This window comes from Mercenaria mercenaria, chromosome 19, assembly GCF_021730395.1.
Source record: "Mercenaria mercenaria strain notata chromosome 19, MADL_Memer_1, whole genome shotgun sequence".
NCBI classification, from domain to species: Eukaryota; Metazoa; Mollusca; class Bivalvia; order Venerida; family Veneridae; genus Mercenaria; species Mercenaria mercenaria.
The window spans coordinates 39,454,059-39,478,734 of NC_069379.1; the positions used below are offsets into that span (position 1 = coordinate 39,454,059).

General features: G+C 33.5%; 1 protein-coding gene across 1 annotated transcript; it reads left to right on the forward strand.

The window, feature by feature from the left end:
- The first annotated feature begins 200 nt into the window (after positions 1-200).
- LOC123542638 (fibrillin-1-like) lies at positions 201-24,676 on the forward strand. Its single transcript, XM_053531569.1, has 31 exons — positions 201-321; positions 848-979; positions 1,121-1,249; positions 2,217-2,330; positions 3,118-3,378; positions 3,662-3,784; positions 4,016-4,141; positions 5,158-5,283; positions 5,977-6,108; positions 6,457-6,534; positions 7,583-7,753; positions 8,168-8,287; positions 9,158-9,280; positions 10,413-10,538; positions 11,310-11,432; positions 11,566-11,823; positions 12,285-12,542; positions 13,560-13,666; positions 14,051-14,207; positions 14,790-15,047; positions 15,362-15,640; positions 16,220-16,246; positions 16,591-16,697; positions 17,023-17,084; positions 18,504-18,646; positions 20,839-20,941; positions 21,328-21,350; positions 22,125-22,242; positions 22,459-22,535; positions 23,181-23,260; positions 24,047-24,676. The coding sequence occupies exons 1-31, from the start codon at positions 219-221 to the stop codon at positions 24,110-24,112; spliced, it is 4,110 nt and encodes a 1,369-aa protein (XP_053387544.1). The 5' UTR covers positions 201-218; the 3' UTR covers positions 24,113-24,676.

Sequence of the window (24,676 nt, forward strand, 5' to 3'; positions counted from 1 at the left end):
ATATCAATTTTAAAGTTAAATTAAGCAAAAGATGTCTTAATTAACAACGTACAATGCCTGTTATCAGCTAGAAATATTTAATCTTATGATATTGAATAAAAAAGAGGTTCATAGACACTAATGTTTTGTCTCAAACACGTACAAATCCAAAACTAGTTTGATAGAAAGCTACTGCTTTTACTGATTGTTCTCTAGATGTGGACGAATGTACCGAAGGCATGCATGATTGTGAACATAGCTGTACTAACAGAGAGGGTGGCTTTGTTTGTTCTTGTAACGATGGATTTAGAGTTGACAGTAGAAATAATAGTAAATGTAAAGGTAAGATGTCATTGTTGTTATTGCTTTGACAATGTATCCACAAACTATATTTTACATGTGTTAGCAATTATTAACTAGCATCAATTTTTGCGACAAGCTTCATTCGAAATAATCAGTAGCTAGAAACGACAAGAACTTGATATATTTTGCCGTAAACTGACACAATGTTAAACGGTAATCGTAAGTTATCATGATAAAAAGGATGCTTTGCACTGGTTTAGGACAAATTATAATTGTTTATATAAGGAAAGCGGCTTATCTAAAAAAGTTGTATAAAACATAAAGGCAAAATGTCAGGGCCAAATCGGAATGAAAGAAAGACAACCTTAAGCCAAATTCATACAAGTAGCATAATCCAACAAGTTGAACATATAATTTCATTCTATACATTGTAACAGTTGTATAATTGCTTAGTCTATGTCTAAATGGTTTTAATGTTTATTCTTACTGCGCTATTTGATAAGATGCAGGCGTGTACACACGCGTTCTATCTAACAAATGCGTTAAACTGTACTGCACATTTCAGATATAAATGAATGTGAGCAGGCCTTGCATAATTGTACACATATATGCAAAAATACTGAAGGAGGTTTCGCGTGCCAGTGCTATCCTGGGTTCAAATTTGACGCAGCAACATGGTCATGTACTGAAGTTTCAGGTATCGCTTTTTTTCCATTATATCTATTAGTTAGTTAAATAGACCATTGTATTTAATATTTTTCATTATGAGGCAAGATTATATTCGGCAGCCTTTATAAATGAACATATATTTATGAATGCTCACATTTTTACACAAAAGACGGAGGTTGTAATGCATCGGAGAAGAATGCCTGTTCAAACACGAGTGGATGCACATTAGTCCAGGGGAAGCCAGAGTGTTTTTGCAATGCTGGGTACGAGCTTGACGAATCAAAAGAAGTTTGCAAAGGTAGATTCAACCTTTTTACATTTATCTCAAACATGTTTCAAGACGAAATTATAGCAGTTTCGCTCCACTCAAATCATGATAACAGTTAGGCTGAATATGATTAGGTGAGATATCTATGATTGTGAACTAAATTTACGATGTCAAGCACTAATATCAGATGATTGTGCATTTTTTGCTTTGAAAGCTTCTTCTTTCTTAGATAGAACATAAGATATATCTTGTACTTCAAGTTTTGTCTAACATCCTCCGAACATCTTGTTACGTTACCAGGATTATCTGTACCTTTAATAAGTATGACTACAGCAAGATATTTGTCCAACTGTAAAATATTTCTTAATGAAAATCCTCCACCGATATAAAAATACACTTTTAACAAATGCATCCGTTGATATACAAAATACATTTTCAGCAAAATACATCAAATCAAATACGTATTAGGAACAAGAGATTTTACTCGCCATTCTAATAACTGTAGTTACCTAAGGTAGTGAATGTTATTTGCCCAAAGATGATTTTTTACATTTTGTTATTTCAATAAAATTGACCAAACGTTTATGATACTGATTGCCGCTGTTTGCATGAAATCCTATTGTACTCTAATGAAAAATTGACATTCGATATATACGTTCAACTTACTTTGCAAAACAAATTTTCCGTTTGTTTAAATAATATGACAATTAGTAACGAAATTAAACCGGGATATAACCTACGTGCACGAGTTACTTGTAACTTATAACAACGTAAAACAAAGATGTTTTTAGACAAAAATAACGAATAATGTTTGCATTTACGGTATATCACATATTAACACTCAACTTGGGCTGATGTTTGCAGAATATGAAAATGGTATTCTCATAGACAATTGTATTGACTGTTGCAGAAGTAAATATGATTATACTGTGTCCAGTTAGAGAGGATTTGTATTGCTACAAAAAAGTTTTTGAAACATGATTTTGTATGGTTTTAGATGTAGATGAATGCAGCCGAGGTGTATGTCCACATGATTGTGTAAATACTATTGGAAGTTTTCAATGTGTATGTTTTACGGGGTATCGGCTCCAGGAACCTACTACATGCTCAGGTAATTACGATGGTAACCTACCAGGATATTGCACTTGTCTGAGATAGTTATGACTGTCTCCAGGATTTACTACAAGCTAGATTTGTTTCAGATCATAATCTCTAACATGAATGACGGTAAATGTCAAGATTTGTACTTTTTTACTAGATTGACTTCAGGCTACTATTAGTTAAGTGAAGTAAAACGTACCATTTTGACATTATGCACTTCTGACATCAAGAGCAGAAAACAGACGTACATTTATGAAGTACTGATTTTATGTTTAAGCTATCATTTGAGAATTCTTGGTTTAGGTAAACACCTTAGAATTGCTTGACCTGTACCGTCTTATTTAAAAACATTAAATGATGTTATAATTATTTCATGGCAAGGTAGCCATCAAGCTAATTAGGAAAGTCTTAGAAGAACGCCGTTGATACATCTGGATGTCTCTAATTGTTTTTGTACTTATAGCATGTGTAAATTTGAATTCTGTCAACCCGGGGTTAGAAGGGCGTATACGAAGCATCATTTCCTGTACCGGCCATGAACAGGTTCAATCAAACAGAGCCTGCAACATTTTTGTTTTTGTCGTGCGGAGCGACCTGTGAAGTTTCCACTTTTTCTATTTTACGGTGGTTCTACCCAAATGCAATTACATCTCTCGATTATGCCAATGTGGCTCTAAACCAACGATTCGTATAAAAGCAAAAACTGAAAGAGTCCATGGTTGACCAGTGGCAGTTTCTTTTTAGCTTACAATTATACATACTAATGTTTTATTATTTTTTTTTTTTTTTTGCTAAAGCATGTGAAGTTCCTTACTGGGGACAGAATTGCGAACAAACATGCGTTTGTACTGGCCGCGGCGCAGATAGGTGTGATCCAGTTAAAGGATGCATATGTAATGCTGGATGGCAGGGTGTGTCTTGTGATAACGATATAAACGAATGTGTGGCTTCAGTTGAAATATGTGTCGATCCACGGAAAACATGTGTCAATAGTTTAGGCTCGTACACATGTGCTTGCAGAACTGGATATCACTTAACTGAGAAAGGGGACTGTGAAGGTAAATAATTTTGCAACATATTTGATAAAAAAAGATCATATGACCAAAACTGTATATGTTGTTCTTTTTGCAATCCCCAAAACGTAGATTTCATGTTAACTCAGATCAAAACAACTAGTGTATGTGTATTTTATTAAAACACTCAATAATATAATATTTCCCAACTTAGTGGCAAAAGGGATCAGATTCAGTGTAAAGACTGTATTAATTCTAGTATAAAAAAATTTTTTGTTTTGATGAAATATTACTAAACCACGACTTCGCTTTTTCTGAATGTATATAGACACAGATGAATGCTCTGACATACAATTGAATGAATGTATGCAAGAATGTACTAATACACTTGGAAGCTATTCATGCAGCTGCAGAGACGGATATACAAAATACAATGAAACATCTTGCACAGGTATATTATATTGTTATATTGGTTGTCCGAGTGTTTTAATTAAAAATATAAAGGATGTATTTTGGTTTTCAGGACATACATGTAAAACAATTAATTAAACAGTATCTAAAACACGACGTAACTTTTATTTTGTGTGTATACCAAAACAACAGAAAAGAATCTAATAAGAAAAATAAGTAGGAAACATAATTGGTTGATTGATTAAATGATAGATTGATTGATAATTTCCAGATATAGATGAATGTGCACTGGGAACTGATAAGTGTGAGCAACGGTGTACTAATAATGTAGGATTGTACACCTGTGCCTGTCATACTGGATATACTCTCAATGATGATCGACAATCTTGTATTAAATGTAAGTATTGGATTCAGTGTTGTTATATTTTCTGGTCCTTTGGGATCATAAAGTCCATTCAACATATGTGTGTAATAGAGTTCCGCTTAAGCCGGTGCTAGAGGCGTGAGAGGTGTTGCACATTTCATTATCTCTCAACTATCGATACAGCAATCTTTAAGTGCCGTGTGGTGGCTGTAAAAAGTCTCCCCGTACTTGGATTCAGTGTTGTTATATTTTCTGGCCCTTTGGAATCATGGAGACCATTCAACATATGTGTAATAGAAATTCCGCTTAAGCCGGTGCTAGGGGGCGTGAGAGGTGTTGCACATTTCATTATCTCATTTGAACAAACTCAACCAAACCGAGTCTGCTATTATTATCCTTGGTTGCATTCTTTTCTTCCAAAGGATCTTTTTACAGATTTTATTATTAAGTATGATATTTAAAGCACTAAAAGATCATTGGAAGCATACCTATCAAAACAATAGCAGACTCGATATGATGGGTCTGCTGATGAGGGGTAACAGAAACTGCGACACGCGTTACGCTCCTAGCACATTCGTTAGAGTAAGTCTATTAAATTCTAATTGAACAGACACCATGATTCCAAAGGATAAAACTATAACAACGCTGATTTAAAGTACGGGGAGACATTTTACAGCTACCTGATAACAGTTACGGACTGCTGTTTGTGGCTAAATATGTTTTCTGTAAAGAACCCAAAATCGTATCAAATGACGATTTATTGTAGCTTTCAATTGATTTTATGAGAGAAATTGTTGTCGTCAGAGACGTTTATGGGACGAAATCAATTGATATTGTGCTATTATTTTTGTCGAGTGTTTGATGCTAGTATGTACATACATTTTGCGTCATACAGAAATAGGTTAAACCTTTCGTTGTATTGAGGTTTATTCGGATGTCGCTAGATATCGTTTTTCTATAGAGGAATGAATCGCATGGATTGCAGTGTATTACAAAGGTGGAACACAGTACGAGATAAATGTTTGATTCATCTTACTACTCTATTGCAGTGTCAGACCCTTGCCTTGCAGACAATAATTTAACATGTTCACATTTCTGTGTGTCGTCTGAGGGGAACGCGGTTTGCGGTTGTCAGAAAGGTTATAATTTGGACTCCGATAACGAGACATGTACAGGTACTTAATAATCATATACAGGTAAACCCTTTCAACTTAGTCTTTATGAGGATTTATCAATCTTGAAAAAGTGATAAGTACCAGTTTTCAGCCTTTATTTGTAAAAGTGTCGCTCAAAAGCTCCGAACAGCTTATGTTATATCTCACCAAGTCACGGTAAAACACCTTTATCTTTACCCTTACCCTAAATGATGTAAGAGATCTTCATATTGACCGAACTTAAGAGGCAGTCATTGTTGCATCCATAAATTCATCAACAGTAAGGCTTCTTGGGAAATGAGCAATACATATACAAACAGTTACAGGTTTTGGTGTCACATTGTTTGGACGTCACTGTCACTGCGGGAGGTCAATACGTTATTTTTACTCGTCCTACGTCCCAATACGACCTTGTATTATTAACATGCTACAGCGTTTAGAATAATGAACATAAGTATGAGTATAAGCTTATTAATAACAATGATTCTCATCTCTCATTTATTATATGCGTAATTGATCAGGAAAGTACCTAAACGAATATGTTAATAAAGTTTGGTAGCGTGTTAAAAGCTAGTAATCAACATTTCATTGTTTTGATATCTTGTCGAAATATACAGAAAATAATAAAATGATTGAACGGATTAATTGCAACTTCTTTAAAAGACATGGAAATGAAAACTTAGAATTCAATAAAACGTGTTGATTTCATTTCAGACATAAACGAATGTGAAGACAGTGTCGGAAACAAGTGCAGCATTGATGCTACATGCATTAATACGGCTGGTTCTTATGAATGTGACTGTCCAGTTGGGACACAACTTCAGAATGACGGAAGAACATGTTCAGGTGTTTACAAAGAATCTATACCTTATTGTTAAAATTAATTGATCAAACGAATATTTTAATATTGTGTAAATTGTATGTTGAATTTCTCTTGTCTAAGTTCTATATATACTACAACTTTCTCTTACAAAAATATCATAAGAAATTTATGTTTATGTGAAATATGTAACATTTTTATTGTCAAAAGTGAAAAACAATGGAAAGTGGTCAGTTGTAAATGCCCATTTTCCCATAAGGCTCGAAGGCATGACGTACATTGTATATTGTATTTTAGTTAGTTGACTAAATTAAGCTTTGGTAAAACTTAAAATCATCTAATCTTTGTTTGAAATTTATTTTGTCTAATTTTAGCATGCGATGACTATCACTATGGCAGAAACTGTTCGCAAAATTGTAGCTGTTTGTACGGGACATGTGACAAAATTAAAGGTGTATACTCATTATTCATAAACCTATGCAAAGCGATAATATAATACAAATTGCATTCTTTTTCAGTTATTTTTGGTTTGTCTCTCTGAGCGTTTGTTTTATGCATCTGATACAGGATTGTCTCAAAGTTTAATTAAATTATGATCACATTGAAATTCATATATAATCCTTGCAAAAGTATGTTTTTGCTCTATGGATTTCTAAACACGAGTTAAAGTGATGAATAATTTAAGTGACTAGTATTTAATACAATTTATTAATCCTTCTAACGGAATAAATAAAAAGTTAAACAGCAGGAAGCATAATATAAAAGTTTTCTTGAAACTAATGCAGGCCTAATTTAAAATAGTGTACTGTTCTATGAATAAGTCATATTAGAAGGTAAAACATTTCATAAATATTTAAATATTGATCGGAAAAATTATCTCAAGCAAAGAATGGGAATCTAGGTAAAGACTAAGACGCCTTTTAACAGTTCGGTGTAATTTGTAGTACAATTTTTCGATCACACATGATTTTTATGCAAACTTTTTGATATAAGCTACTTCGGAGTTTGCTTCGTGTAAAAATATTTTTCTTTCCTGTGACACTATAGGGTTTTTTCTTTCATATCAGTTATATATTAAGGTAACACAATAAAAGTATGTTCTATCTACACAATTTGATAAATATCACAGCTTGTACTCACCTTGAATCTAGTCCCTATCAGTCACAAAAAGGGTTATATTATGCTTCATATGGTTCCATTTTCGATGCTTTTGATATAGAAATAAAGGATCAACAAATGGTGTAAAATAATCATCATTTTAATATAGGTAGCTTCTTACACTCGTCAATAATCGCTCAGTGAAAACCAATTCTCTTTTGTAAGCATATTATATTCCCTTCAGCGTGTCACTAATTATTATATAGCCGTATATGATTTTTTTAAGAAAAATCACAGTTGTAGTTTTGAGACTACGTGTTATCAAATTTTCGGTATTCATCACATAATCTTTCGATGTTTGTACAGTCAATAATTGATAAAATGGTACAATTATCTCTATAGGTTGTATTTGTGATGCTGGTTGGGCTGGAAATAATTGCGATATTGACATCAACGAATGCGAAACTGGACAGGTCACATGCCAGACTGAAAATGCGATATGTGTAAATTTGCGAGGAGGTGCGACATGTTCCTGCAAGTCGGGCTACAGAAATATTTCAGGACATTGTCAAGGTATTTCATTTTTTCCCACAGGATACATGCATTAAATCACAATCTTGTCAATTTGTTGTCAACGCAACACTTATTTATCATTTTAAGTATTCGCGGTACCACCAAAGTCGTAATTCTAAAGTCAAGCTCGTTTTCGAATTACTTTAAAATCTTCAGTCGTATTGTTTTACTTTAAAATGTTCATTAATCTGAACCGTTTAAACCGCTTTGTCCTTTATTCGTATATGCATCTTACTTTGTGAATTATTATTTTCATATTGAAAATTTTTACCTGCAGAAGGTCTAAATATATGTACACTTGTATTTACTTTGTATGGCGTCATGTTACCATGTTAAACTAGATCAGGTAAGTAATTAGCAGCTTTCACAACTAATATTTTATCTGTCAATAATACTTATCTTTTGCATTATCAGATATAGACGAATGTGATGATTTACAATTAAATTCATGTGATCAACAATGTGTCAACTCAGAAGGGGGCTACACTTGTACCTGTCATAAGGGATTTGTTTTAAAGGGAGAAAAATGTACAGGTAATCATAATATAAACTATTAAACAAGTATATCGATTATCATAGAAATGTAGGTATTATTTTTGAATACAGAGAATTATTATCTTTAGCACCAAAGGAAACAACGATCATTGGAATAAGAAAACGGAACCAAGCAATATAACAGTTGACTCGGTTTTGATCGAGTCTTATCTTTAGAGGTAAATGAAATGTGCTATACACCTCAGGCCCACTTGTACCGGTTGATGTAAATTCTATTATAGAAAAATTAAATGTATTCTATCATCCAAAAGTATCAAGAAGTATATAATTAAAACAGCAGGTTGGAACAGCGACGTTTCAGAGACGTTTCAGCAGCTCATCATGTCGGTAGTAAAAGCAACAACAGTCTATATATATGAATATATGAATGTTTGCATAACAATTATGCAATCAACAATTGAGTATGTATTAAGCCGTGTATTACGCCAATCTCATTCCAATGTCATGAAGATTATATTAACTGACTTTAATGACACGTCGAAATAGGAGAAAAGATAAATACAAAGGCACTTCAGTCCTACTGGTCTTTATAAGATGCGTTTTAAGGGTCATTCATCTGAGGTTAGGCTAAAGCAAAAGGGGAAGTGTAGTTAATCATCGTAAAGCTTTTAAAGCTTTTGTTACGATATATGTGTAACTAAATTCTCTGAAGATATTAAGTCATTGCAGGTCAGTTCTGTTTAGACATTTTGTCATATAAAACATGAAGAACGAGGAAGTGTTTGTACATCTTCCTAAATCAACTAAATTTTCCTTAACAACGCGTTATGAATAATAAAAAAATCTACTCACAAGGTAGTCTTAAGTGTTGATTGATCATAACTTACAAAATGTTTATTATCATTGCAGATTTGGATGAATGTTCAGGCAGTCACAATTGCGATCAAGTCTGTGAAAACACTGTCGGGAGCTATATATGCTCCTGTAAAAGCGGTTTCCGACTTGATTTGACTGACAGGAAATCCTGTAAACGTTAGTAAAAATGTCGTTCTAAAATTAAAAAAAAAAATTTTGATTGGCCTGTGTTAAAACTTTGTTATTTTTCATAACCTAATTCCACACTTTGGTTTTATATATTTTTGATTTCCATATTGTGTTTACATTTGAATTTTTATACACATCGAGGCACCACGGAATCTGTTGTATGGTCAATAACTTTGTTGTGCAATGTTGGATTTTTGAATAACTAAGAATAACTAGGAAAAATCACCCGTGACATTTTAATGCATGCACGAATGTTCTGACTACTTGACACAAATGTAAGTTATAACAAGACAACGTTTCACGTTCGGGACCTATACCTTGCTTTGATAGCCAAGGTCATCCTTAGATGTCAAAGGATTAAGGTTGTTTTTTTTCAGTCCGCAATAGATTTATTCATTAAAAGATGGGTATTCAAGTAAACAGCAAAAAAGTTACCATAACAAGACAATGTGTTGCGTTTAATAACCCTGTCGCTATGTTCAAGGTCACAGTCACACTTTGAAATTATTTTTGTTCTATCACTTCTGTATGAATGTGGGGATATTCAAGTACCTTGAACAATCATTTACCATTACTAAATAAAGCGTAACATGCCAGACCTGCACCTCTGGTTAAGAAGTCAAGGTCACCCTCGGAGGGCATTGCTTCATTTTTCTGTGCTATTCTGAGTTGTTGTTATTTACAATGATTAATAACTATTATTCTAATAGTTTGGCTCAAATATTTACCATAATAAAAATACTTAGCTCAGAGATGTAATATGTATGTCATTTTGTCGTATAGCCTGTATCTTAAAAGGATTGTCAAAGAATTTGGTACAACTTTCGCAATAACAAGGGGAAGTAACATTTAACGGATTAATTTTTACGATAATTTTCTCCTTTTATCAGTCCCAAAGTTCAGTTCAGTTTACGTGTTTTATTGTAAAAGAGCTAATAACGAATTCACACTTTTGTGTCTTAATATAACATAGTGTGGATATCCGTAATATATGGACACCATTTTGTTTCATTAACATGTTTAAGAATAACATAAATATTGTATACATGCAAACTTCCTTGAACTCGTTTTAGAAATGCTTATCTGAGTATGCATTGATTTCTCATCCGGACTATTTTAGCGGAAATTGAATGTAACGAAGAGGAAATGAAAAACTGTACGGAACATGCATTCTGTTATGTTAACAACGGCGTAGTAAGCTGCACGTGCATGAATGGTTTTCATCCAAATGGAGATAGTTGTGATGGTAAGCAGCTCAATAAGCAAGAATAAAATGATTGTTAATTCGTAATATTATATCATGCATGTACAATACCCAATAAACATAACGAATCTTATAACGAGAATTAATAGTATCGAACCATTGCACCTTTACTGTTTGCAATATGTGAGAAAAATATTATATACTATTACATAAATATATAAATGCAAATAAACGGCTGGTAATTATGTAAGTAGAAGAAAAATGATATGCACAGTATATCCCGTTACTTGTCTTCATAATTGGTCTATTTCATTTAAAAAGTATCGCATTAAATATACAGTCAAACCTGTGTTAAAGACCATCTCTGAACAGAGACCACTTAGCTCTAAAGACCGCATGTTTTGTTTCCCATTTTAACATTTACAGTGTATTTTAACCTGTGAATAAAGACCACCTCCCAATAAAGACAACATTTTGGCACCCTTTAGGGTGGTCTTTATAGACAGGTTTGACAGGCTACAATTGTATCTTTGATACTCAGTGGAACTGAGAAAACTCGTTTATAGGAGAGGTGATTGGGAAGTTCTTAGACTTTTACTTTAAAATAAATACAACTCTACACGCGTTGAAATCATATGTATTTTTATTTCAACCCCAAGCTTATTAGAAAATGTTTATCAAATTTTATTTTATGTTCCGTCGTGATGCGACAAATAATAAGGCCGTTATACGAACAATCTACGAACTTCCCGATCAATCTTCGTACATATATATAATTACATATATGATTACATATATAAATATATATTACAGATATAGATGAATGCACGGCAGATGAAAATCCATGTTCCCAGCAGTGCAATAACACTGATGGAAGTTTCGTATGCAGTTGTGACGTTGGCTATTATTTACAAGAACACAGAGTAACATGCCGAGGTAATTGTGTAGTTGAAGTAGTTACAAATATATACTCAAAAATTAATCACAGCCGCGCACTTTATAATTTTGTCATTGTTTCTAATTTCCATTATTAAAGAATGATATATTACACTAAAACACCCCTTTTCAGAGTGTAATGCATGGACATATGGTCTTGAGTGTAAAAAGAATTGCTCATGTGACAAACTGAAAACAGAAGAATGCGACCCTGAAACTGGAATGTGTATATGTAAACCTGGTTGGAACGGTACTGTATGCGATGAGGATGTGAATGAATGCAAGTCTGACACTGTTTGTCCTAATACTTCAATTTGTGAAAATGCGGCCGGAAGTTACGAGTGTAAATGTAATAGAGGATATCTTAAAACCGGAGCTACCCACTGCGAAGGTAGGTTAAAAATAACTGTTTATGATAAAACAATGTCGATGGTTAGAAAACCATGTATCGTCTATACATCATAGACAAGAGAAATAAAACAGGTTTGACAAAATGACAAACGCGTATCATGATTTATTATAATATTACAAACATAAATGGGTTATGGAATGTGAACGAGTCTTGCTACTGTGACATTCTGCAATGTCCTCTAATCTACATTTTTCCCATGTAAATCTTTTTTTTTTTTCAAGTTTATTTCTGGTCATAAAGCTTTTTAAGACGTCGCAATCTTGCTCGTTGAAGCATTTTCTCCTGTGTTTAGTTTCCATAATAATGAGAGCCGTAATAATTCATTCAGTTACAGTACTTATTACAATCATTCTCAGGTGTATATTAGCTACAATTGTGATACTGTAGACTCTATGTAATGCAGTAAATATATATGGTATGCGATAATGAAAATATTTCAGCTTGTCAACCGTGGAACTATGGACTCGACTGTAAATCAAATTGCACATGTGAGATTTCAAACACAGAAACATGCAATGCAGAAAATGGTGACTGCACGTGTAAATCAGGATGGAAGGGCACCAACTGTGAAGTTGATATCAACGAGTGTGCCGATGAATCTGTATGTCCGGAACATTCATCTTGTGTGAATTTGAATGGAAGTTTTGACTGTATTTGCAATAGGGGATATTCAAAGACAAGTGGCAAACTATGCAAGGGTATGTAGAAGATAACTTAACCATTTTTCATTAAATACAGGGTCATTAATTTATTTATATATTTCAGTTATATAAAAGTATAATTTCTGAATTTTGGCAAAAAAATAAATAGAATTTAAGGCCATGCATGTTCCCTTATGCCTACGTCATTTGCATGGTAGTCTGTATTTGCATTAATTGTCTCCCAATGGCCTGGGGAGACTTGTGGCTTCGACGGTTTTCAGTTAAATAGTTTACATAACCTATTATAATATTTTTGTACATTTCACCGACATGCTTCGTCCATTTTTTTTTCGAGCATTATGCTCCACTGAGGAAAAAAAGTAAGACATTTTAATCCCTTTGTCGAAAACCCTGGTCATAATTTAAAGAACATTGCATGAAAATCAGGACCTTGTGGTAATGTCGCATCCTGTACAGTGCAGTTAGTTTCAGAATTTCAATAAACATTCAAGGAAATGACAGTACAACATGGTACTGTCATTCCTATTTCAAGAAATGCTTACCGATGACTCTGCTTGATTAGTAACTTTTATGAAATTTAGTGTGGGTCATTTTTGCAATATTGGACTTGATTTAATCTCCTTATTAGCGGTAATGATGTTTATTTTCGTAAAGTTGTTTGTGTACCTTCTAGTATTTTGATGAAAGTTTTAGCAGTTATAAGCAAAAAGCTTTTTTACTCAAATATATAATTGTATTTGTAATTATTGTTCATATTGATGTGTCCTTTTTGATGACTTTTGATTTGGAATATTACGAGCGCATCTTCTCTTTAATGTTATTTATTATTATGATTACAAAAATGATAGTATATATCAGTTACAAATTATTTCAATAATGGAACTAACTTACAAGTGGCATTTTCCGATTTACTTTACTTATCTGTGTATTTGTCGCATCAAGATTAAACACACGGGTAGACTTACACGTTTTGGTATGATTTTATCCTAATACAAAAGTTTTTTTTTTTTTTTTTTAATAAATTGAATACAAATATTTGTCTTGTTTTGTTAGAATGTGACAATTTCATGTACGGTGATAACTGCGGTGAACCCTGCGCATGCAATTTGGATACCACCCATGCCTGTAACAATGAAAACGGAAGTTGTTATTGCAAAGAGGTATATTTTTGTTAATTCTGCATATATAGTTATCTCATTTGTATGTGCGCCCAATAGTGCCGTTGCTATATCTAGACATTTGTATCTTCTTATAAAATCTATAAAGAATAATAATCAAATTTAGTTTATTTTGCTTGGATTTTACACGTGTACTGTATGGAGAGTTAAGGTTTAGTAGAATTCACACATTGACAACCAGTTCACCAGTTTAGTGGTAGTTAAAACCGAATGCACACTCTTCTGAGGCCTGGAAATATGCCATGTTCTCCGAAGTAATTATTGCAGTAAACATTTTAGATGCTTACCACATTGCGTTTTGTTTTAAAGGGATGGGTGGGTGGATAGTAAACAATATTATCATATTACTCTGATGTCTGTTGAAAGGGTTGGGAAGGTGAACAGTGTTCTCGTGATATAGATGAGTGTACAGAAAATGTTAATACCTGCCAGACGAAAGCAAACTCCACCTGCATAAATGAGGATGGTTCTTATATGTGTGAATGTGACAAGGGCTTTCGAGAACAAGGCGATGTTTGTACAGGTTAGGTCATAAAACATGTACTAAATGATTTTTCAAAAATATGTAGCATCATGCTGTGTTTGTACATGTTTTTATTAGCATTGATATAAATCACATCTTGTCAACGCTACATATACACCACCTGTTTCCTCAGTGTATTGCAGAGTTAAGAATTAAGTCTATTATGGATAGGTATATGTATACTTGTTAAGAGCAAACAATTCATTCATATCTTGTAAACAGGTAAAACAAATATTAACAGCTAGGTCTAGTGATGCTATACACTGCTATTTACAACACAACATATACCATGCAAGAAGATAACATTTACAGTGTTTAAATAAATTGCAGAAATTAGATAATTCAAGGTGTCACTATACAAACTAGACATCAAATGAAGTTTAACTTTTTTTTTCAGAGATATATATTTATATTTGATATCATTTCTTATCCATTATTTTAAGTTCTTGAAAATATACGTTTAAACTGCTTAAAAATATATCATTCACATATCCATGTAAGATGGACACGTTTGAACGGTTACGTAAACACCTGACAGATGATTATTAAAGAACCAGTCTTGCTTTCTTTTTCTGTTCTTAGACTGCGATCAGTGGAAATTCGGAGATAACTGTGAATCACATTGTACATGCGAAGTGAAGAAAACAATGTTCTGTAACGCAAAAACTGGAATATGTATGTGTAAATCTGGATGGAAAGGGTCTAATTGTCAGTATGATATCAATGAATGTGACTTTGAAGATATTTGCCCGGATAATTCTGCATGTGTAAACAAATTGGGAAGCTTTGAATGCAGGTGCAACCTAGGTTATTCAAAAAAAGAAAATGGAAACTGTGATGGTAAGTTTTCGAAGTACATGTATATTTTAACTGAACTTGGATGATATATCACTTGTAAAATCATGAACATGCAGACATGTACTACACAGTTTGTGTGTATAAAAAGAATTGGGTATTCGGTATTCGGGAAATAGTAAACATTCTCTTAATGTAAACCAAGTAACTGACAATAAGTCATTAAAAGCAAAATGACTTTCCAGAAGATGAACATTTAAGTTAATGCAGGCTTAACTGATATGTTATTTTTATAATTTTCTTGAATTCATTTAAATCCTGTACCACCGACAGTATTCTTTGCATGCTTCTAATTTCAGAATGCACCGGAAGTACCTATGGTGAAAATTGCTCTGAATCTTGCAACTGCAACGCGACCAATACAGTAAATGAAAACCAAACATGTGACACAGTAACAGGAAAATGTAAATGCAAAAATGGTTGGATTGGAGACACGTGCAACGATGATGTCAACGAATGCGAGGAAACCGCCGCGTGTATTACGATGAAAAACACAACTTGTGTTAACACCTTAGGATCGTTCCTGTGTGACTGCCTGAGAGGGTTTAAAAAGGATACAGGCGGATTCTGTGTTGAAGGTGAAACAACATTGAATATTTTTGGTTGGGGAAAAAATTACAAAATCTGTAGAAGAGCCTTTGGAAGCATAGAATGCAACCAAACACCGGCTTAAGTGGAACTTTATTATATTGATATTGAATGAAGTCCATGATCTCTAAGGAATGGGAAATATAACAACACTGAATCCAAGTACAGGGGAGACGTTTTACGACTGCTGTTGTGATAGTTGATAAAATATGTATGAAGGTCAAATACAACCAAGCAAAATAATAGCAGACTCGGTCAGACTGAGTCTGTTCATGAGAGATAATGGAAAGTGCAACAACTCTAACCCCTCCAAAAACCACTCTTCAAAAATGCAAAATTAGAAAATTCAGATATAACTATTACAGACCTTTAAACAGATGTATTACATAATATTTTCCTGAGGAAATCGTTTGACCTTTTATTAAGCAATATCTAATCTTTTGACTCAAAGGTAAACGTTATCTACTAAAAGAAATACATAGTGCCTTTATTTAGAGATGATCGAATCATTTTTTCCAATTGTAAATGAATTTGGTTTGTGTCTAAAATTCCACTGTTTCTTGTTTTAGATGTTCGACCAACAATTCCAAAACCTGGTAAGTTAGAATAAAGGTGTTATTATTTTTACAATTTACTCAATGTGGTACTGAATGTAAACATGAAGGAGCAGTATACATTTGTTGTATTGTCATGCATAATTATGTAGATAATGACACATACATTTTGCTTTACGTTCGTTTAACAGACTTCGAAGGTGTGCATACTGTTTATCTACATTGTGTATATGCATAAAATGTTTCAATGTTACATTCTTTTAACAAATTGTTCTTTAATATTCCTATTTAATGTGTTTGTAGCTTAAAGATTAAATTGAGTCTTATTTTGCTTTCTTCATGCAACCATTTATGCAAGTATTTTAAAATATCTAAGCTATCTTTAGGTATATCGTTTGGCCATAGTATTGCGATTGAAACTGATTTGCCTGCTGGAACTAATCTTGATTCCGCAAACATTTTCAACACACTTCAACTGGAACTTAAACGCAGCGTAAGTTCGCCTAGTACCTCAATACATTTTATGTGTATAAAAATAACGCTTCCTACATATATTTGTCTGTCAGTCTTAAATAAAATATAAAGTGTTACTATAATAAAACACAATTGAAAGTAAAATGTTTTTTAACAACAACACCAATGAAATATGTTGCAAGTAGACATTCCTTCTTGGATTTAAATACAAAAAGATTAAATTCATACAAAATGCTATTTTCTAATAGCAAAGCACCAGTGAAATGTAAAAAAGTCATTCTTGTTATATAAACGTTTGACTTCATATTTCCAGATTTTATTCATAATATCTTAAACTGTTTCAGTTACTGGACTATTTCAAGAGATATACCTCTGCACCAATAGACATTATTATCCATGATATACGGTATGTTTAACTTATACATGTACTATAATCAAACGAACGACCCCCGCCCGCTTAGCTCAGTAGGTAAGAGCGTTGGTCTACGGACCGCTGGGTCGTGAGTTCGATCCTCGGGCGGGGCGTATTTTCTCCGTGACTATTTAATAAACGACATTGTGTCTGAAATCATTAGCCCTCCACCTCTGATAATTCATGTGGGGAAGTTGGCAGTTACTTGCGGAGAAAGGTTTGTCCTGGTACAGAATCAGGGACACTGGTTAGGTTAACTGCCCACCGTTACATGACTGAAATACTGTTGAAAAACGGCGTTAAACCCAAAACAAACAAACAAACAAACGACCATAATTTACATGAACAGACATTTCGTGTAGATAAAATACGAGTACAGCTGATCAGATTTTATACAATCCTTATAAATGCCCATTAGACATAGATTCTGTTGTCTACATATGTTACATTTTCTACTTATTTTTGTGTATACGTTTATCTTGTACTTGTGTTTCTCTGATGCTGCAGTTTTATCGTACTCCGCTACAGTTTTATCGTACTCCGCTGCAGTTTTATCGTACTCCGTTCTTAAAAACGTAGCCTTTATCTTTGGTTATTTATCTTTATCTAAGAAATTATACACTGGACGCAAGAATGTTCTAAGATGTACATTGTTCATGTATTGAACTGATATATGATTTAGCTATATTATCTTATTTTTTTCTTTTCGGAGTAATGCATTGTATGGTTTGATAAAATTTTAACATCGCATCTATTTATTATCAAAATAATGTTTATTGCAGTGGTGACTTTATTGAAGTATTGGAATGTTTTGACAATATTATAACCATGAACTGGTTTTGTTATAAAATCGGTGAATAAAACGTAACACATCAATGAACTTATGTCTGAAGAACGAAGTTTTTTGCATAATTGAATGCCTTGTAAACTCTGTTTTCACCTTCCTTGGACGCTAGTTGATAAAAAAGCAAACGTTACTTGATATTGTCGTGGCGGGGCTGGTTACCAAAAACTAAATGTAAAAATAAACAAAGGAGAAGGTATCATGGCTCCATATTTATTTACTGTAGATAAGCAGTATCACTAAAGTATCGTGTAAATGTTAACTGTGCAAATTATTTTGAATGCATGTAAGGCTGTAATCTTTCTTAGTAGAACTTCATTGACTTCAATAATGCATTGAAATTGTCATAGAAAATACAAAATCAACTCAACCTACTAATATCTTTACATTTCTGTTGCGTAAGTTCATTGGCTTGGCTCTATACTCAAATGACGCTATCAGACAAGTAATGTTTTTGTTAAGTGTCGCTATATTATTTTTCTTGATCTCAGTGCCAAACATTTAGATTTACTTTGTATCAATGAGTTGGTTTTAACTGCTAAGCTCAATTTGAAATTATATATCGATAGGCCAGGAAGCATCCTCGTCGATTACACTGTTGTGTATGGTGAGAAAGTGGAAGACGTTGCCTTGAATTTAACAAGAGCGGTCTTGGATCTTGAAAAGGGTGCTGAAATATCGTTATATGGTGAGAATATCACGGCTTCATCAGGTGAGTTTTACGAAACTGATGCGGTTAGTATTTCATTACCATATGTTAACAAAACTTAGACCTAATGTGTAACAAAACTAGTCTATATGTAAAACCTGTTTGTAATACTACCACTAAGAAAAGATAACTGATTTTTTTTTGACACGCAGACCCTAAATATAGGTAACGTGCATATACACTATTGCTTGTAAACCGTGAAAAGGTCTTTATCAGAAGGTGTTACAGAAGTGTTAATTCGGAGCTCGTCTGTAGTACATGTTTGACTGTATAAACATATTGAAAAAACACAAATATAGATTATTATTATTTTCAAACATACTTGTAGTTTAATCACTGGAATATTTCCTTTATATGCATGTATAACTCATGTGTTGGGGTATTCTTGTTTTAGTTCACCTTCGCACAAAATACTCTGGGTAAGCTATTGTGATCGTCCGACGTCCGTCCGTCCAGACTCTCCTTTAAACAATATCTCTCCTAAAACCGTTTGGAGGAAGTTTATGAAACTTGGCCTGTATGTTTCTTGCTTGATCTCCTTTCAAAATTGTTCTAAGAGTTAAATTACACTCAGAACTCCGGTTGCCATGGCAATCGAAAGGAAAAAATCTTTCCAAATCTTTTTGGTCAAACTCGTAAGGCATAGAACCTGATATTTGGCATGTGACGTTATCTAATATGGTCCTCTATGAAGATTGTTCAAAGTATGCCGCTGGGGTGAAAAGAGGCACCTGGCCCTTAGGTACTAAGTTTTACATAGACTTATAAAGGAAAAAAATATTAAATTTCTTCTTGTATAAAACCGCAAGACGCAGGCCGTTGATATTTGGTATTGGTAAGTAGCATTGTCTTGTGATTCACTACCGAGATTCAAGTTATTCAAGTTATTACACTGAGCTGAAAAAAAGCCCAGTCCCAGGGGTTCCAAGATTTACATAGACTTGTTTAGAGAAACAACTTTAAAACTCTTTTTGTCTAAAACTGCAAGGCCTAAGCTTTTGATATTTGGTATGAAGCATTGCTAGTGGTCGTGGTCCTCTACCAAGATTTTTTTTTTAAATAATGCTCCTGAGGTGAAAAGAGGCCCCGCCCAGGGGGTCCCAAGTTTACATAGTCTTATGTAGGAAAAATCTTTTAAAATCTTCTTGCCTGAAATTACAATGCCTAGACTTTTGATATTTAGTATGAAGCATTGCTAGTGGTCCTTTACCAAGATTCAAATTCGTTTCAAATTATGCTGTTGAGGGGAAAAGAGGACCCGCCCAGGGTGTCCTAAGCTTACAATGTCTTACGTAGAAAAAAAAACTTTTAAAATCTTCTTGCCTGAAATTACAAGGCGTAGGCTTTTGATATGTTGCATTGCCTTGAGCTCCTCTACCAAAATTGTTCAAATTATGGACCTGGGGCGAAAGAAGGCCGTGTCCTGGTGGTCCCGTGTTTTAGGACAGAAAATAAAAATCTTCTTGTGTGAAAGTTGAGTGCATAGGCCTTTGATATTTGATATTTAGCATAGTCTTGATATTACCTAACAATATTGTTCAAATTATACCACAGGGTTATATATCAGCTATATAGGAAAAGAATACTTTAAATATTATCTTATGATATTTCCTAGACCGTTTAATTATTACCTGATATCCCATGAAATAAGGGGTAACTTGCCTATGACCTTGACCAATTGACCTACTTTCTTGTTTTTAAGATACTGCTTTGAAATTTGAATGACATATACAGTTTTGCACAGCTATTTTACATTGACTTTCTGTGACTATGAATGTAATCTATTTACCTATTTTCTTGATAATTTAGCATCAGTTTGACATTTGAAACATGAAGCTCATATTTCTCAGGTTAACAATCTAGGGTCATCATGACCCTCTTGTTTTGTGAATAGTTTATGTTATAAATATTACGATACATTGCAATGTATTTGAGCCGCACCATGAAAAAACCAAAATTATAGTGGTTTTGCAACAAGCATGGATCCAGACTAGACTGCGCATCAGCGCAGTCTGGTCAGGATCCATGCTGTTAACTTTAAAAGTATATTGTAATAAGAGAAACCGTTAGCAAACAGCATGGATCCTGCTTGGATGCGCTGGCTGGTCTGGATCCATGCTGGTCGCAAAGCCACTATGTTGGTTTTTTACGGCGCGGCTCATTTATTTTTCTGTTTACTTTATTGTATTTGACAGACGTGTATAAAGATTGGAAACCGTGCGAAGTTTACAACGTGACAGCTGTAGGCTGTAATGAGGGTTACGAATGCAAAGCTGAAAACGACTATCCTACCTGCAGGTAAGATTTGAGATTATTTTACTAAACTGAATTATCTGTGTTGAAGTATATAGACCAAGAAAGTGCTGTTATCAGAAAACAACCTACCAATTCCAATTCATAACAAAACCAGACAGATTTATTACCTCCTAGACAAGTCGATGATTATTATATTAAGTGAGGGAAAAGCGATAAAAGTATGAATTCTATGAATTGCAAATTTTCAATAGGTACACTACCTACTATACAAATTTTGCAGTCAACTACAATTCAAACTTATTGTTACAGTACTTTGTCCTTAAAGGACAATTTAAAATCACAATATCTTTACAGAGATAAAATCGTTACCAAGTTGCAACCTATGATAATGTTAATGGCATTTAAAAGTATGTTCTCCTTACTTGTAGACTTATAGAAGACGGAACTGATGGTAAGTCCCTTTGTACACAATACTTGTTAATATTCATCGACGGTCTACTACGGTATTGTGAATATAGTTAATAATTTATGCTTTAATGTTTTTTGGGGCTTTTTTGTCTTGTTTTTTTTTTTCTTTTTTTGTTGTTGTTTTCTTTTATTTTGTTGATTTAACGTCGCACCGACACATGATAGGTCATATGCCGACTTTCCAGCTTTAATGGTGGAGGAAGACCCCAGGTGGAGTTCAACGCCCCGAGTGAGGCTCCAACCCATATCGATGAGGGGCAAGTGATTTGAAGTCAGCGACCTTAACCACTCGGCCACGGAGACCCTTTATGCTTTAATGTATCCAATCCACAAATAAGCAAATACTTTATTATACTGGTATCAGAATATAACAAATATTGATGCCTGGTAAACACGTTAAATTTTGGTAACATTTAAAGTGTATTGTCTACTGAAACAGAAATTACAAATCAAAAGTATGGCAAAAATTAGGTTTCGGAATTTTCATTATTTTTACATTATATTTTTCAATAATACCTCAACAGAAATCCAGTTATTACAGAGTTAGATTTTAACATTTCGCAGTTACACACGTGACTGTAGTGATTCTTGCCTATTATTCATGGTCATCCTATTTACTAACACTTGTGCGGCAGACACAACACTTTCAGATAAAACAAAAGACATGGATCAACAGGCATTGAAATGCTATTTATAAATGTCTTTAAGAAATGCAGTATGTTTTGAAATTTGTCTCTCATTACTTTCCTATTTTCAGTAAACTGGTCGTTGGTCACTGGACTGTCGGCGGCGGTACTGTTTCTCGTGCTTATCGTGGCTATTACTGGCGTGTGCTTTAGACATCTCTCTAGAAAACAGGAAATGAAGAAACATAGGTAAACGTTTAAAAATATTTTTAAACAAGTATTGTTTATATGAAAACTCCAGTGTGATCCAGTTAAACACGAAAGATCTCATGAAAATTACAAAAATAAGTTGTAAGTTAAGAGATGGCAATTGTTTTTACTTGAATATCAAACTTGATTTTTTTTCTCTGGATTTGTTCAACCTAAGTATAATTTTGATTTTGATATCTAAGCAATATTATTCAGAGCAAGAACTGGCTTGTTCGGTCACAGTCCATATAGGGTTGGTCCTGGTGCCCGCAAATTACAAGGAATGCAAAGAGGTACTGTATCACTATTATAGAAATTCAGGTCATTTAAATACATTTGAGCATCACCATAAGAAATCCAACATAGAGCATTTGCGACAAGCATAGATTTAGACCAGCCTGCGCATCCGCTATGTCTGGTCAGGATCCATGTTGCACGCTCTCAAAGCCTATTGCAATTAGAGAAACCATTAGCAAACTGCATGGATCCCGACCAGACTGCGCGGATGCGCAGGCTCTTCTGGATCCATGCTGGTCGCAAACGCACTATGTTAGTTTTCCCATGGCGCGGCTCATTTATATTTAACTGCTCACATGTTTCAATGGATGATTTCCATGAACACTGACCAACAGCTATCATATTTACTACTGGATGTTGTTGATATTTAGCAATATTCGTTCACGATTTGGTATTATCAAACCTATAATCAATATGAATGACGACATTAATTAATAAAACATTTAAACAATGTAAATATTTCCAAAATGAATAAATATTGATTGCTGAATTTTGAATGACGGATGAATTATCACTAAAACGCTTCATTGTAGTAGTTTAAAGTACACGATATTTATTCTGTATTACTTAGTTTTATATGGCATCTCGTTCGCATGGCTCGTGTTTCTGAAGGTTATTTATTGGAACCATTTCCATTGAAGGTAACTCTGCAGACACTAAAAGTAGTGTTCTAAGATGGAAAAACAAATTATCTGGGTCATCATACGGAAATAGCCCTGCTGTAAGTAACAACGTTGTATCAACTCTGCTAGAAAGTGATTTGGTTAAATCCTTTTTAAACAGATAGAAATATTTTAATGTTAGTTTCATTAAAGCTTGAACCACCTTGTCCATTTTTCAACCAAATGTTAGGTTCTCAATTTTATTATATATGCACCACATTATATTTACTTTCTTTTCAGTAAATGTAAATTGCATAATGAATTACTTCTCAACAATGTATTATGTGACTGATAAGCCTTATTAGGCTGGGTATTGATCTGATCTAATTCTTATAAAAACTGCACTGTATCTGTTTATTTTGTACCTGTCACTGTGATAAAAGATAAATATATAAGTAAACGAACGTTGTTAACGGAAGTAAAGTTACTGGGAAAAAAATACGATTCGTTCAGGAGATTTAAATGTTTAGTTTTCCACACGCGTATATTTGTTTCTTTTTATCTCAAAATGATTGAAACTACTGATAAAACCTATCAATAAATACATACTGTTGTTTGGCTTTCCTTAATTTTCCTTTATTACCAGTTACAGTTTCAAACACATGCTGATGGCATTTTTTAAGTCGCAATTTTACAACAAAAACATCGAAAGAATTACATGAATTTAACATTGTTCAACATTTTCTTAAAGTTCCTCTCAGCGAACACATTTTTACCTGTGAAACCTCGACAAAAGATGACCACTTACTGATGTTCTTCCATTTTGAAGCCGTGTGTACTTTTCAGCACTTTACTACATGGAAATACGATTTTGTAATTTAAATTTTAGAATCATTCTGTTTCAGTATAGCCAACCGTACCACATTCCTAGAGATAGACATACTGAATACAACTATGAAAACTGGATCTAGACCACCGATCTTTGGCTTACCCAACGTATTCTAATGCAATCTTTGGATGAAATCGAAACTTGTTTTCTTATTCTATATCATTAACAATACGAAAACGTCTGTGAACGTCACTGACTTCAATATATATAACTATAAATTCTAAGTATAATATACCGTTTTAATGCTTCTGTGTTATGACTATCAAATTAAGAGGTCAGTGGTGTTGTTTTTTTTGTCAATGGGTTTTTTTATCTATTGGAAAAAAAACATTGTTCTGATCGAGTGTTGTATGAACGTTATTCAAGACGGTTACGAGTTTAGACATCAAATTGAGGAATTTGTTGGGTTCTTTTTTCTAATTAGTGATTTTAGTTATCAGTTTTTATTGCACTGAAATGTATGATACAACTTTAAAGAACTATATACCCAGGAGTATCTATATATGTGTAGTATATAAAGTAACTAATAAGTTATATATTTCATTCATGCTTAGTTGAATTGTTATAGTTATTGCACCAAACTTTTAGATTTTCTTGTCATTTAGGATCATGTAGTACATCAATTTTCATCATCATGAAAACTGTA